The 16700-nt window shown below is 45.5% G+C and overlaps 1 protein-coding gene across 4 annotated transcripts; it reads left to right on the top strand.

Moving 5' to 3' along the window:
* Window positions 1-653: 653 nt before the first annotated feature.
* Window positions 654-15885, top strand: Fam156a (family with sequence similarity 156 member A). Of its 4 annotated transcripts, none has more exons than XM_048335288.1 (3): window positions 1009-1245; window positions 14099-14116; window positions 14154-15885. In XM_048335288.1, the coding sequence occupies exon 3, from the start codon at window positions 14216-14218 to the stop codon at window positions 14876-14878; it is 663 nt and encodes a 220-aa protein (XP_048191245.1). In that variant the 5' UTR covers window positions 1009-1245; window positions 14099-14116; window positions 14154-14215; the 3' UTR covers window positions 14879-15885. The 4 variants fall into 4 exon arrangements, with proteins under 4 accessions (XP_048191247.1, XP_048191245.1, XP_048191244.1 ...); XM_048335289.1 differs by lacking the exon at window positions 1009-1245 and adding an exon at window positions 1821-1956; XM_048335290.1 differs by lacking the exon at window positions 1009-1245 and adding an exon at window positions 654-703 and having other exon boundaries at window positions 14099-15885.
* The last annotated feature ends 815 nt before the right edge of the window (window positions 15886-16700 follow it).

Genomic DNA, 16700 nt, shown 5'->3' with positions numbered 1-16700 from the left:
GAATGCAGCCCAGTGGTAGAGTACCCACCTAGCTTGTGAGAAATGGAGTTACTTCACCACCTTTGACTGAGTCACTACCATGATAAAAATTAAGAAGTCTCTTCATACCTATGTAACAGCTTAGTCAGGAATGAAAAAACTCCCTGCTTCTTATCACTTTGTTGAGCATGATAAATTTCACCTGCCTCCCTGAAATGAGACGTGGTAAAGAAGTCACAGTAATGCTTCTGTGTTCAGGGCAGGTCTGAGCATCAGGAACCACCCTCCCTGATAGGAGTCTCCTCAAGGCTTGCTATCTGCCCACCCTTTGTTAAAACTCCCAGAACACTGGAGAATAGCGGGTCCTCCGAGTCCTGGTGCTTTAGCCATCTCAAGGACGGTCCATATTGATGAGAAGTTTCTTATCAACTATCCCCAGGAACAGAGATGAACATTCGCTGCTGGGCGTACTGAGAGTTCTGATTACAAGCAGCCCCCTCTCTGCAAACCTGCCCGTCCGAGGCAGGCAAGCAGGCAGGCAGGCGTGTCTCCTCCGTATAAAGCTGGAGGGCCAGGGCAGCTTGGCACCACACTGATCTCCACCACATCTGGACCGCGGCGCCCGGGTTGCAGCCCGAACGCGCGCAACTTCTGGACTCTGCTTTCGGGGCCCGCTGCTCCCGCCACGGCCCAAAGAAAACCCGGCAAGTCAGCCAACTCCAAGGTAAGCTCGGGGACCCCGAAGCGCTCTAAACCAGAACTAACCGGCCCGGACCGGCCCGGAGCGGGCGGCCGCAGGGGGTCCCCGCGCCGGTTCCCAAGGGCCCGCCGCTGTCATCACCTCCGCTACCCACAATTTATTCTCACAGCCCCGTCCCGACACCCACCCCCACCCACCCCCCACCCCGAGGTCAAGCCGCCAAAAGGACGGGCGCTACGCCAGCTCTCCCCGGAGCGGGAGCCGGAGCCAATCCCAGCCCAGCCGCCAAGGCGCGGAAACCGGCCGCCGCCACCTGCTGGCTCCCACACCTGAGCAGGGGCAGCCAACCAAAGGCCGGATCTGTGCAGAGGCCCCGCCCAGGGATGCTGGCTGGGCCCGCAGACCCCGCCCTTCCCGGTGCCGCCTCTCTAGGCTCCGGAGCGCTGCTCCACTCGGTGGTCTTAACTCCTGGCTTCCCAGTTCAGCGCTGTTTTCAGGATTTGAGAGCTGGAGAGGCAACACGCAGGGGACTGGACGTCCGGAGCAGCTCCGGAGCGAGAACGCACGTGAGACAGCCCGGGAGACACTGAGAACGAGAGGGCGTTGGAAGAGGGACTCAGACAGGATGGCAGAGAAGGAACTGAAAGAGAGAAAAAGGGAGCGAGTGGGAGGGAGAAGGGAGCGAGTGGGAGGGAAAAGGGAGGGAGAGCGAGACTGGGAGATAGAGAGACCTGGATACTAAGGGTGGAAAATACACAGAGGGGGACAGAGATAGGGGCAGAGACAGATTGTAAGAGAGTGGTGTGGGTGTGTGGACACAGAGGGAGAGAGAATGAGTGTTAAGTTTCCTAGAATAGGCTACATTAGAGTAGAAGAGCTGAGAGAGACTCAGTGAGAAAATTGCCTTGAACAGTCCAGGTGTACATTTGAGTCCTGGGACCACAATTGTGCTTTGACCTAGCATGAAGATCGCTTTCTGAGCAGACCTGCTCTCTCTCTCTCTCTCTCTCTCTCTCTCTCTCTCTCTCTCTCTCTCTCTCTCTCTCTCTCTCTCTGTGTGTGTGTGTGTGTGTGTGTGTGTGTGTGTGTGTGTGTGTGTGTGTTTTCTCTCCCAGAACTCCAGTTCTCTAGTGCCAGTCTGGTGGCTGGACAGACCACTAGTGACGTAGTTCTTTTGCTCTAGCTGGGGATTGTCCTTTATAAGCCAAGAAATGGAACTGGGGTTAAGCATCATTAAGCACCTGAGATGTCACTGGGCTCAAATCAATGTTCAAAAGGTTCACAAATAACCCTTTTCCTTGGCCTTGCCTCCCTCCCCACTGTCATCTCCCACCTCATTAATAAATGACAAACATCATTAAAGTGTTTTCAAGGAAGGTAACAGTTGCCCAATGCAAACACCAGAGAAATTCTAGGACCTGTGAAAGGCAGAGGGGTCAGGATGTGACTTAGGAATAGGTATGATTTTAGTAGGCTCTGTGGTGATAACATGCAAATGTTTAGACAATTTTAGTCAAATAAATATACAAGCTGTATTGTCTGATTCTCAGAAGAGGAGACATCAGTGGTTGTCCTGTTCGCCAGAGTCCAGCAAATTCTGAGCACTAGGCCTCTGCAGGATCAGAAATTGGCATTAGAATTACTCACAGAATTCCATTGAATTCCTCATACAGATTCTCTCCATTGGACATGCTGATTTATGTGTTGACCTGTGTGTGTCAGGATTCTTTTGTTAATTTTGACCCCAAAGGGCATGTGGATGGCTTTGCTTGGATAATTCTCTTGGTACCAGGAACAAGGAAAAAGGTCACCAAAGGAGATGACTGTATCTTAAGGAGCAGAATTTCAACAGCTACCTGTCAATGGGGGGTGGAGGGGATACTGTCTTTTTTTCCTGAACCGTCTTTACACTTAAGATTATGCTTTGTGAACATTTTTTGTAGGCAAAGACAGTTTTTACTCTTTTCAGTTGATCATTGGTTACATTGAAAACCATACTTGAAGCTTTGTGAAATAGTTGGGTTACAACAAACCCTCAGTAATCTGTTTCCTTTCTTTGGCCATCATGTGAGTGGGAAATAAACTCAAGTATCTTGGCTTCACATCCCCGGTGCGAGGAATGTTCCATTTGCGAAATAATAGTGCTGTGTCCAAGCAGAGGCTATGTATAATATTGAGCAGATGGCATGAGAAGTTAAAGGTAAGTAGAAGCCAAGCGCCAGTCTCATACTTGTAATCCTACCTACTCAGCAGGCTAAGATCTGAGAATCACTATTCAAAGCCAGCCCAGGCAGGAAAGTTGATGAAACTCTTATCTCCAATTAACCACTAGAAAACTGGAAGTGGTGCTGTGGCTCAAAATGGTAGAGCACTAGCCTTGAGCGAAAAGCTCAGTGACAGTGCCCAGGCCCTGAGTTCAAGACGCATGACTGACCAAAAAAAAAAAGTTAGGAGAGCCACAGGTAAATATAAGATGAATACCATTCAAACAGTTGAGAGAAGAAATGGATGTACTGAGTAGTATGGAAACCTTTGTATTTTAACAGACCTAGGTGAGAAGTGGTCGCTGTCTAGAACTAGCTTGTGATCTTCACTGAGTGGCTGAACCTCTTTGATCCTCAGTTTCCTCACCTGCACATTGGGGGTAAAAATACCAATTGAGTATCCCTAATCTGAAAGTCTAAACCCCAAAATGCTCCAAAACGCTAAACATTTTGAGTACCATTACTTTCCAAAGTTGATCTGCTCTGACAGTTTGTTGTTAGGATGCAAGTGGGGTTGGGAGTGTAGGTCCTTGGCAGAGGGTAGATACTAATGTACACATGCACACACACATACACACAAACGATCACTTTTAGGTTATATGCATAATCTTTATTTGAAACATAAATGAATATAGTGTTTATACTTGGGTCCCATGTGTGTGTGTGTGTATACCCAAAATTGAAAATCATCTGAAATCGAGAGTACTTATAGCCCTAAGTATGTCAGATAAAGGTTACTCAACCTATATTATTTATCACACCATGCCTAGAGAGAAACCCTTCCTGACCATCTGGGTAGTAAGCACTCACTCCGGTTCTCCCCTGACTCCTAACATCTTTATGTCCTGTTGTCATTTTCAGTATGGCTCCCTGCCTCACACACTGTAAGTCGTCTGAAGACTGTTACTCTTCATGATATATTACTCATGATTGGACACAGAAAGCATCATTGCTGTTCATCCAGAGATCCTCTGTGACTTTTACTTGGAATGTCCAGGGTCTGCAACCATGTAGTCCCAAACCAGGGCAGTAGCCATGTGCCCCTTTTCACATTGTGTGGGTGTGGGTGTTCTCAGCTAGAAATAGTCTACTGTGAAGGAACTGACACAGCAGTTCCTCTGCTGGAATTGCTGATCACTTTGAGTGAGAAGGACTGTGTCCTCTGTCCTCACTCTGTTCCCAGGTGTCTAGTACCAGTGTAGACCCCAACTCTTCCACTTACTGCGTTATGTTGGAGAGCCTTTTGCTTCCTCAGACTGAGCTCTCTGTCTGCAGGACGGGGCTGCATTGGATATCTCAGTGACCAGACATCTGCACAAGTGTGCCCTCAGTAAAGACATGTTGAATCACGAGACCCCGGCCAGTCAGGTTATCTTGTTGTGTAGTGTAGTTGAAAGGTATAGATGTCACTGAGGTGGTTGTCAGATCAGTGATGAGAACCCAGAGAACAGTGACCTTGGTGACCAGGTGGGCTCTCCACCGGTGAGAGGAGAGTGTCTTTGTGTTCTGCTTGCTGCTTTGACTCCGTGTCCTTCTCTTTATCCCTTCCCCCCATGGCCAGTTATTTGCCCTGATACTGCTATTTTTGAGTCTGTTTTTTTCTGGCCCACCTGAATGAACATTCCTAACTCAAGGACTATGTAGTGTGTGTGTGTGTGTGTGTTTGTGTGTGTGCATGCTTATTCTGGTACTTGAATTCAGGGCCTGGGTACCTCCATGAGCCGTTTTTGCTCAGGGATGGCACTCTACCACTGGAGCCACAGCTCCACTTCCAGCTTTTTGGTGATTAATTGGAGTCTCATAAACTTCTACCATGGCTGGGTTCAAACCACAATCTTCAGATCGCAGCCTCCTGAGTAGTTAGGATTACAGGTATGAGACACCGTTGTCCGGTGGTTCATGGTTTTGATTCCTTCTTTCAAACTCAGAAATGGGCATTTCTGGGTGTTTATTGACATCTGTGTTCTTTTGTAGTGATGCTCATAAGAACAGTAGCCCTTCCATTCTAGACCAGTGAGATAGAGATTATCCATGAAAAATACACAATGTCTGTGTGCCTGGGAGAGGACACATTTGCACATCCAAGCAGTGGTGTAGGGGAGAAACTTGGCATTGAATAAAATAGGCATAGAAAGTCCAGACCAAATCCTTGCCCAGATGTCTGTCATTTACCTATGGGGATTTTGCCATTTCTGGGAAAATATCATCTGTTGCTCAATGAATTTTGTTCCTTTGAAATGGAATAGCATTTTTTTTCCTAGGCATATTTTGTATCATCAGGAAAAGATACAAAAAATATGTGCCATTGTTTGGAATTGTAAAATCAATAGAGTTCTTAAGAGTGTTCTAGACATAGCATGCATTTGCTTGTTTAGCTATTTCTGTTCACCTGAGTACACTAGAACACAAGCTAATGGCAGCAGGTTTTTGTTTTTGCTTTAGTTTTGTAGGCCATGGGGTTTGAACTCAGGGCCTGGCCACTGTCCTTGAGCTCTTTTGTTCAAGGCTAGAGCTCTGCCACCTTGAGCCACAGTGACGTTTCTGGTTTTCTGGTGGTTAATTGGAGATAAATGTCTCATAGACTTTCCTGCCTAGCCTGGCTTTGAACTATGACCCTCAGATCTCAGCCTCTTGAGTAGCTAGGATTACAGGCATGAACCACTAGTGCACGTCAGGTTTTTGAAGTGTCATTGGCAGCTCTCTAGGCACTGAGAACACAGTCTGAAATGGGAAAGGTACAGTGAATATTTGTTTTATCAGTTACATTAATCTCGATAATGGATCTAGACACGTAAGTCTTGCCTCCAGCATTTTTTCTAAAATCTGCCCTGCGATTGCTTCCTAGCTCAGCTTCCAAGGAAGCTGAGAATCCAGAGAGGCAGTGTCCTACCATCAGGGGCACAGCATCTAAATTCAGAGGGACCCAGGGTGGAATTCTGTTTCTTCCTAGTCATGTGATCTTAGGCATGTTTCCTAATCTTCTCAATGCAGGATTATTTTCCTGCTACAGGATTCTATACTACTTACATACTGAGATGTTTATAAAGAGCCCCAAATTTCCCTTACTTCATTTGTTGATATTTGTTTGTGAAGCCTGGAGTGTAGCTTGTGTGGACAAACCAGAGAAATTTGTTAGTTTGTTGGCTCTCAGACTAGTGGATGAGAAAGACACATAACCATCTCTTGTCAGCTGGATAGTGTTCGGGCTGGGAGAGGGGCAAGAAGAGGGTGCTATAGGAGCTCTAATTCAGGCCCCAAGTCCAAAGAGTTGGGGATGACATTAGAGAAGACCTTGTGGAAGGAATGCTACATAAGTTAAATCCTGAAGGGTGGATGAAAGGTGATAGTCTAGCCAGGTGCTGGTAGCACATACCTGTAATCCTAGCTACTCAGGAGACTGAGATCTGAGGATCACATCGTGAAGCCAGCTGGGGCAGAAATGTCCCTGTGAGATTCTTATACCCAATTAACTACTCAAAAGCCAAAAGTGGCACTGTGGCTTTTGCCTTGAGCAAAAGAGCTCAGGGACAGCACCCAGGTCCTGAGTTCAAATCCCATAACTGCCAAAAAAAAAAAAAGCAAAAATTTTGCAAGGAGCCATCCTATTCTAGAATGTTTTATCTAAGGAGATTGTGCTCATCCATTCCACTGGCTCCTAACCAACTGAGGAATGGAGAGTTACTCCCCATTGGCCAAGGTGAAAGCAACAGAAGGTCTTCTGGGGATTCGTGTGATACTTGCTCATTGGAAAGATACAAGAATAGAAAATGCCTTCGCTGCTGGGCAACAGTGGCTCACGCCTGTAATCCTAGCTACTCATGAGGCTGAGATCTGAGGATCTCCGGTCAAAGCCAGCTCAGGCAGGAAAGTCCATGACACTCTAATCTTCCAGAAAACTGGAAGTGGCACTATGGTTCAAACCGCTAGATTACTAGCAAAAAGCTCAGGAACAGCAGCCAGGCCCTGAGTTCAGGCCCCATGACTGATAAAAAAAGAAAAAGTAAAAGAAAACACTTTTCTATATATGAACATTTCAACTTGTGGATATCACTTGTGAACTCAGTGGAAGAGCCATGGTTCTTCAAAGTGAAACAGGGGTTTACCCTTCCCCTTGACTGTTTTGTGTGATAGTGAATGGCCCTGTCTGAGTAGGCCTGATTGAGGAGGTTTCTTTTAATTCATAGTGAAAGACAGAACTCCTTATTTACTGAACATTCCAGATGTTTGGGTTTATTTTTGTGAGAGCAAGATAGTGTAGTGGTTAAGGACACTTGCTGTTATTCTACCACACAAACACCCTGTTCCTCACTTCTGTTATATGTAATTGGATCACCTTGAGGAGTTAATTGTCTTCACTTATAAATGTATTTGCTATTATTCAATCATAATGCTAAACTCATAGGATAGTACTTGTGAGGATATAATGGGCAGTGTAGGGAAAGTACAAAGAAAGGAAGCTGGCACATTTCCTCTCATTACTTCTGCTGATGCTGCCATGGGATACCTAGGAGGGAGGCTTTACCCTTGCACTTCACATCTTCGTAGGAAGGACACTAGGGTCTCATTAGACTTCTCTGGTGAGCCTGAGAGCCTTTCTCTTCCCTGCCGCTCTTTCAGCTTTTCCTGGATGGCCCTTCACCAGAAAGCAAGCTGTGTAATTGTGGAGTTTCTGTCTAGAACCATAAGTGAACATCACTTTAGATTAGATGGATCTTTACAATTCAGATCCAGCTCTTTCCAGTAGTTCATTGGAGCTTCTTCTTTGTGTAGAGTATGGCCAGGTATGCCCTGAGACAAGTCACAGAGGGTGTGATGTTTTGTTGCTCCTTCACAGCATTAGAAGTTTCCCATGACACAGACACCCTGTGCCCCCCCCCCCCACACCACTGTCTCTAACCCGAGTCATCTACATCCTCTACATTTCATTCCTACCAGATTCCACTGTGGGTCCTGCCACCTAAGTCTGTCTCTTTTCATATCATGATGCCTCCCCATTTGTGAAATGACAATGGCTCTGCCAGCTTTGGAGGTTGTTTGGGAGACCCAAGTGAGACAAAGGAATGGGTGTAAAACACCTGCTTCATATTTCAGGCCACATGGAAGGCACTACACAAATGAAACTGCTTTGTGTCATTGTATTCCTTGTCATCCACATCAGCTGGCACTTGATAGTAACACAGCTCAATCAATGTTTTGGGACTTGAGATGTGATGTGGTGTTTGTGGGCATATTCATCGAGGCTCTCCAGAGTAAACAAAGCAGCAGTATTTTCACAGATCCAGGTATCTATGCATATCTCCATCGATATATGGATGGAAGATTTGTTTCAAAGCATTGTCTTCATGGGGTTGTGAGTCCTGGCAGATCCAAAAGCCAGAGAGCAGGTCACACCGCTGAGAGGGGACACTGCATTCTTGAGTGTGAAATGTGGAGGAGGGACAGCATGCTGAAACTCCAGCAGAGGTCCTGCGTTGCAGTCTTCAGGCTGAATTGCTTCTACCCTGAGAAGCCTCGGTCTCTGCTCTTGAGGCCATTGGCTGACTGGAAGAAGCCCACTCATGTGCTCTAGTCTGATGGTCATAAGAGGTCAGCACTCCCACAGATACCTTCACAGCAACATCTGCACTAGCTCTACACTGCCAGGGCACCCTAGCCTCGACAGTCTAACACATTAAACTGACCATCAAGCTGGGAAGCAATAGTCCCTGGGACAGCACATCCCAGCTGAAGCTCTGAACAAAAAAGTCTGTGGGCTCACGCATGTGCAGTGGCCTTCTCCCTGTCTTCAGAAGCTGCCTTGAAATGAGGAGGAGGGAAACTGAAGGCCCAAGTGTTTTAAGCAAACATTGAACACAAGGTCTTTATCCCTCTGGGCCAAGAGATTCTTGAAGGACTGAAGTAAGGTCACAAAGGAATGGAAGTCACATTTATTGTTCCAGCTCTTCCCCTGTCCCCAAATAGAGGACTTCTTGAGGCCTCCTAACCCTTAACCCCTCTGGAGAGGATCCTGCATAACCTCACATGTGTGGTTCCAGAACCTTGTGGTGCCTACAGAAATAGGACAGACAAACTGTATCATGCTCATGGAGAAACCGCATCCCAAATTGGATACTGATTCAGAGCACATACAGCCTTCTGAAAAACTTCACTCCTACAAGGAACAGACAGGAAAGATGGGTTAAAACCCCAGTCAGTGTGACATAATCTTTCTAAAATCTCAGCATTTCTTCGCCAGAAGATACTTGGGAGAATTATATTCTTTCTGTGAGAATAGGCTTTGTAAATGAAGAAATAGGAGGCTGAGAGGGTGAGTCCCTCTGACATGGGACTATAGGTTGGGAGGTAATTGGGTTAGGATCATGTTCCAGATGTTTCTCACATAAGTATTTATGGGGCATGCTGTTGGCTCCAGGATATAAGTGGAAAAGCTTGTTGGGAACAGCTTTCAATGACTGAAATGTTAAGAGACTCTCATTCCATGATGTATCCTTACTGTTTGCATGTATGCATTGTTAAATGGCAGGATTTGGAAGGTTTTGGCATTGTTCTGTTTCCTAGCCCAATATTTAATAAATAAATATTTCTGAGTCTGCAGAGTGCTCCAAAACAGCAAGCAAATTCTTGGTTTTCAGGTTTTCTGAAAAGATAGAGCCTGGATTGCTGCTCTAAAGTATCAATTTAGCATCTAATGCTTTTTATAAAATTCTTCCAAGATGTGTTTATTGAAGGATTATGGAGAGATGCTCTTACTAAAGCATCAGCCACTTGTGGTTTTTCAATCAACATAAAGTAAGACTGTGCTATAGTGTTTGTGCTGGGTCTTGGACTTGAACTCAGGACCTGGACACTTAACTTTTTCACTCAGTGCTGGTGCTTTACCACTAAGCCACACCTCAACCCCGTTTTTTGTTTTGTTTCGTTTTGTTTTGTTTTCCGGTCAATTGGAGGTAGGTGTCTCTTAGACTTTCCTGCTTAGGCTGGGTTTAAGTCATGATCCTCAGATATATCAGCCACCAATTCTGGATACTGTTAAGTTTTACATGTAGTTTCTATATCATGGTCATTTATCAGGCCTGTGATTCACAAGCATTTTTCTGAGTGTGCAGCTTCGTTTGTATTTTCTTAATTCGCTGTTTTATTCTGAACACTTTTTGTTGTTGCCAATCCTGAGTCTTGTATTTGTTTTTGTTTTGACAGTCCTGGGCCTTGGACTCAGGGCCTGAGCACTGTCCCGGTCTTCTTTTTTGCTCAAGGCTAGCACTCTGCCACTTAAGCCACAGCGCCACTTCTGGCCATGTTCTATATATGCGGTGGTGCTGGGGAATCGAACCCAGGGCTTCATGTGTACGAGGCAAGTACTCTTGCCACTAGGCCATATTCCCAGCCCCAATCCTGATTCTTGAACTCAGTGCCTGGGTGCAGTCCCTGAGCTTTTGTGCTCAAGACTAGCTCTAGCACTTGAGCCACAGTTACACTTCTTTCTAGCTTTTTGTGATTAATTAGAATAAGACAGATATCACTTGGAACTGTCCAGAAGAGAATCAGTACCTGGGCTCTGGTGGCTCAGACCTGTAGTCCTAGCTACTGAGGAAGTCTGAGGATCACAGTATAAAGGCAGCCCAGGCAGGAAAGTTCGTGAAACTTATCTCTAGTTAACCACCAGAAAGCCAGAAGTGGCGCTCTGGCTCATGGTAGAGCTCGGGGACAGTGCTCAAGCCCTGAGTTCAAGCCCTATGACTGATAATAAAACAAATATACTATTATAGCGTATTTAATATAGTAACTATTATTTTATTACTGTAATATTTAGTATTTACTATAGTAACCAGTAATTTAGTTAGAGAATAGTATAATTACTTTCTTTATTTTCTTGGATTTGAGACCAGATCTCCCTATTTAGCCTAGGTTAGCTTGAAACTCACAATGTAGCCCAAGCTGGCCTCCAAATCTAAATCCTCCTGACTCATCCTCCCAAGTGCTGGGGAGCACCACTAGAGTGCATTGCTTGACTTTCTTAATTCTTTCATTCCTACTTATTTTCCAGGTATTGCTGCACCATCTAAGATTTCCAGCATGAGGTTGGATAGTCACAGTAGGAGAAACTGCTCTTGCCTTTTTCTCAGCCTCAAGGAAAATTCATTCAGTACTAGATTCTTAGGTAGGACATCAGTTGTAGGTTGTTTTGAACATGCCCTTTGGCTAGCTCAGAAAGTAGACTTGTATTCCTAGTGTGTTAGACTTTTTAACATCATCAGTGGATTTTGAAACATCAAACGATTTTTCTGCATATCTGGATTGGATGCTATCATTGTTCTTTTCCCTGACCTCACAATCTGTGGAGTACATTGATGGGATCTGTGTCTTTGTGAGAGAAACGTGTTGGCATTCCTACGAGAAAACCCACTTCATTATGGTTTATACTTGTTTTCATACATTGCTGGCCCGGAATTGTTGCTATTCTTTTTTTTTTTTTTTGCCACTCCTGGGGCTTGAACTCAGGACCTGAGCACTGTCCCCGGCTTCATGTTGCTCAAGACTAGCACTCTACCTCTTGAGCCACAGCACCACTTCTGGCTTCTTCTATATATGTGGTGCTGAGGAATTGAACCCAGGGATTCATGCATGCTAGGCAAGCACTCTACCAGTAGGCCACATTCCCAGCCCCCTGTTGCTATTCTTGAAGAACTTTGTTCTTATGCCAAGACAGAAAACCTGTCTGTAGTTTTCCTAGTATCAGTGCAGTGCTAGACACATGAACACATTTGGAAATGTTTCCTCTGCTCTGTATTCTGAAAGGCATTGTGAAGAAAGAATGTGATTGTTTGGTTTCATATCTGGTAGAATTTGCCAGTGAAACTCACCAGGAAGACCCAGAAATTATTTTTTATACTTCCACTCTCACTTTTTTATTTCATGCTTGTCCTGGGCCTTGGACTCAGAGCCTAGGCTATATCCTTGCATGTTTTTACTCAAGGCTAGCACTTTACCCCTGGAGCCACAGCTCTGCTTTGGACTATTTTTTTTTTTGTACTTAACTGGAGATTCTAATCTTACAGCCTTTTCTTCTAGGTTGGCGTTGAATCACAATCCTCAGATCTCAGCCTCCTGAGTAGCTACGATTAGGGGCATGAGCTCCTGGTGCTTGGCACACTCCCGTTTTTATGCTGTCATTATTCAAAATTACCAGGATGGGTTGGATATGTGACTTAGTGATAGAGTGCTTGCCTAGAATGATTGAAGCTCTGGGTTCAATTCTTCAGTACTACATACACAGAAAAGGCCAGAAGTGGAGCTGTGACTCAAGTGGTAGAGTGCTAGCCTTGAGCCAAAGAAGGTTAGGGATAGTGGCCAGGCTTTGAGTTCAAGCCCCAGGACTGGCAGAAAAAAATTACCAAGAGGCTTAAATTCTATGAATGTCCTGTGATGAGTCAGTGGATAAAATTTATATCCACCTCTACATACATACAAACAAATGAATTATTATCCTTAAACTGCTGTTACATTTTGCTGAGTCTTGATCAATTATACCAAGTGAAATAAGCTATTTGCAAAAGGACTCAGACTAATTGATAACTCATTCCAATTTGTAGGCACTCAATGTAGTAAAACTGACAGAAACAGAAATTAGAATGTTAATTTTCAGGGGCCTGGAGATTTGGGGAAAAGATTTCTAACTACTAGTACAGTTTCTGTAAACATCGTGGCACTGAGCAGACAGTTTACACTGAGTGAAACCTGGCAGCTCATGATTTTCCAGTAATGGAAGAAACACACCAGGGTTTTGAATGTGTTTATATAGAGCTGATTTTAGAGTTAGAGGAAAATATATTCTTTCATTTCTGCTAGTGGTCACTTCTTTTGTTCTTTCCTATTTCCTCCATTCTCACCAGCCCTGGTCAGTCCTGCTACAGGTTTATAAAACATATTGACTAATTCAAACAGTGCTTCACTTAGATGAGCCCCCACCCACTCTGAAAACTCTTAAATTTTGCTCTTTTTAGCACAAGAAATTATTATTTACACATGGTGAGAATTTTTAGGTGATTTCCATAAGGAGAAGCAGCCCTTTTAATTAGATGTAAAGCTAGTCATCATGAATGCAGAAATTCTCGAGGGAGTGACATCATAGTACACATACCTACAATTTCATAATGTTTACTGCATGTAAGTTTATGAATACTTTGGAGAAGAACACACGTTGGCCCCCTATTGCTTTTTCTTCTTACACTTATTCATTAGAATGGTCTCTAAAGTGTAACAGGATTTTGATATTTTTATTATCTTTAAGTAGTTGTACAAAGGAGTTTGCATTGAACACAAGAGTTTATGAATACAGTGTTATCTCTTCCAACATTTTCATTCAACCAACCACACCCATGCAGTCTGTTATTTTTCTTAATTTGTAGGTTAGGAATTGAATTTTTTGCCATTTAGCAAAGCAGTTTTGTTTTGTTTTGTTTGCCAGTCCTGGGGCTTGAACTCAGGGCCTGAGCACTGTCCCTGGCTTCTGTTTGCTCAAGGCTAGCACTCTACCATTTGAGCCACAGCACCACTTCTGGCTTTTTCTATGTATATGGTGCTGAGGAATGGAACCCAGGGCTTCATGTATACGAGGTGAGCACTTTACCACTAGGCCATATTCCCAGCCCAACAAAGCAGTTTGTGTATGTTGTACACCTTGATCTGTGTCATCCTTAAACATCTTGACGACAGTTTGACCCGCACTTATCTTACATTTCTCAATTCTGTGGAACACACAATGCGTTCTTACCAGCATCTATTCCCATCACCCTTCATTCTTTGACCTCATTCCCCTTGTGGCCACTTGCAAATACCCATTTTATAGTGCTTACTGTGTTGGATTTTGGTTCAGTCTTTTTAAAGAATTATACTATTTGGGCTCTACATACAGTCTATTGCGCTTCAGGTAATCTTTAACTGTTTCTGCATGATTATAATTGCAATAAGCGGTGCCATTTCTAAAACTTTTATATCATGCCATTGACCTCCTAAGCTCTGGGTGTGTATTAGCACATGGAATCCTCAGAAGAAGCCTAGGAGGTGGGTTTGACACCAGGGAAGAGGAGGGGCAGGAATGTAAAGAAAAATGCATAACGGTGGACTGTCATTCTTCTCCTGTCCCTCTTTGTCACAGGGTGAGCTCTGCTAGCAGCCGAAGGTCTCTAGCTTCCTTCTGCTTCCTGCAGATCCTCCCGGTTCCCCATCCCACCCACACCACAGCCCGTGGGGCTCCCAGCTCAGACCAGATCCCATGGATCCACGGGAGAAATGGAACGCAGCGTTGAATTCTGGGTCTCCCCGGCTGACCATTACTGCCGCCTCCCAGGAGGTCGTGTTGGTCTCTGAGCCTTGCTCCTCACAACAGCTAAGGATGAGCTTCAGCGCACCAAGCCCTGGTGCGGGCACCAGTGCCCCTGCGCCTCTGCCCGAGGGGCTGGCCCAGCAGCACTACAGGGAGGAGAAGAGTCTGCTGCGGCAAAGGCGCTGGGAGAGGCTGGGGTTATCGCAGAAGAAGAAGGGGTTCCGGGGCCAGGGCCACATGAGACGCAGGCACCGCGACCACATGGCCCCTTATGCAGTGGAAAGGAACACCGGATCGTCTGTAGATGACAGAGCTCACAGTCGGATCCGATGTGATTGTCGATACTGCCAGGGCCACGGGCAGCATGCGGGGGTCTCTGGGGAAAGAAATGCCACCGGCAGTTCCTCCTCCTGGGACTCGCTGGTACAGGGCCTCAGCGGCTTGACCCTCAGCATGGGCACCAACCAGCCTGGCCTTCTGCCAGAGGGGGCACAGCAGCAGCAGCAGCTGCCGAGGCTGCTGCCCCCTGAAGAGAGGTGCCCACGGGAGAGACAGCAGGAAAACAAGAAGATGTTCCAGAGGCTGCTCAAGCAGTGGCTGAAAGACAACTGAAACGGTGGTGCTCATGGGACAGAGACTGAAGGGAGGCAGACATGCTGTGTGGTCAGCCCTCTTGGGCACCAGTGAGCTTTCCTCATAGGACTCCCTAGCCCTGTGCTGACCAGAATCCTCTCAGCTTGACAGTTCAGTCACTCACAGGAAGTCCCTCATCTCTCCTGCCTGATGTTTTAGGATGGTTGTGAGGCATTCTGGGGCATGGGAGACAGCACCCCAGTGGTCCTCACCTCATCACATGCTGTCCCTTTCTCTGCCTGGCTCTCCGTCTTTGCTCCCTACCGTGTGCCAGTAAGATAGAAGCTGTCTCTGTGGTGTGACTGCCTTGTCCATGTCCATGTGCTTTTGTGCCATTTTCTGGACTGCCAACCAGGAGCAGTGCTCTGTCAGTTTGAAGTGGCAGGACGTGACACTGAGATCCGGGTTCAAGAATCTGCCACGGAAAGCAAGTGTGGGAAAGGGATGTCAATTTGGACCTTGGTGGGTCACCATTGTACTGTCTTTGTAAAGTATTATGACTATGATAAACTAACTGTAAGTAAACGTTTTCCTGCTCCTTCACAGTTGAGTGTTCTCCCACACAGGGCTTTTTCATAGCATCAGAAATACCAAATAAATGTGCACGTGAAAGGAAACGACCTTAAGAATTGAGGTTTGTGAATCGATAGTGGTTTGTTTCTTATGGGATCTGAGATCACTACCTTGAAATCCCTGGCCAGTGAACTGGAGCCTGCAAGAGGCACTCAGCACTGGGAGATGGGGGTACACTGGGTAGATGGGAATAGAGTGGTTGGGGAATGGGAAGAGAGAGAACCTGCTCCAGTCACTGTTGGAGGCATTGGCAGGGACCAGCCCCTGGAGCAGGCAGCCAGCGAGGTTGTAAGGGAGTCCTCCTGCCCACAGGAGACTGGAAGCAGTCTCTACTTGCCCCGGTAGGAGCCCTGAGGCTTGGCACAGATGTTCTGGCTGAGGTATCCCAAGGCCATTCCTTGTGGCCTGGGGCACTGGACGATGAATGTATGTATGTATGTAGCAATTGTATGCCTGCTTCCTGAGAACCAGAGCATCAGTGAGTTCTTTCAAAGCCAGCTTGGAATTTATTTTTTTTAAGTTTTTATTATAAAACTGATGTCCAGAGAGGTTACAATTTCATACATTAGGCATTGGATACATTTCTTGTACTGTTTGTTACCTTGTCCCTCATACCCCCCTCCCCCCTCCCCCTTACCCCCCCCCTGAGGTGTTCAGTTCACTTACACCAAACAGTTTTGCAAGTATTGCTTTTGTAGTTGTTTCTCTTTTTTTACCCTGTGTCTCTCAATTTAGTATTCCCTTTCAATTTCCTAGTTCTAATACCAGTATACACGGTTTCCAATAGACTCAGATAAGATTACAGAGATAGTGTAGATACAATCACAAGAAGGTGATACAAGAACATCATCAATAGTAGAAGCTACAGATACACATGGGATGTTGAAAGTAGTTACAACTGTGATATAACAATCATTTCCATAAAATGGAGTTCATTTCACTTAGCATCATCCTATGGGATCATAAGGGGTATAGCTATTGGGCTCTTGTGATCCTCTGCTGTGACTTGTCTAAACCTGTGCTAATTATTCCCAATAAGGGAGACCATAGAGTCCATGTTTCTTTGGGTCTGGCTCACTTCACTTAGTATAATTTTTCCAAGTCCTTCCATTTCCTTACAAATGGGGCAATGTCATTCTTTCTGATAGAGGCATAAAATTCCATTGTGTATATGTACCACATTTCCCTGATCCATTCATCTACGGAGGGGCATCTGGGTTGGTTCCAG

The sequence above is a fragment of the Perognathus longimembris genome, chromosome 28, assembly GCF_023159225.1.
Source record: "Perognathus longimembris pacificus isolate PPM17 chromosome 28, ASM2315922v1, whole genome shotgun sequence".
Lineage (NCBI taxonomy): Eukaryota > Metazoa > Chordata > Mammalia > Rodentia > Heteromyidae > Perognathus > Perognathus longimembris.
This window is presented reverse-complemented; position numbering and strand designations above follow the sequence as displayed.

What these genes read in the sequence shown, in the direction of transcription:
- Fam156a (XM_048335290.1), top strand. Translation starts at nt 14,216, where the DNA reads ATGGATCCACGGGAGAAATGGAACGCAGCGTTGAATTCTGGGTCTCCC.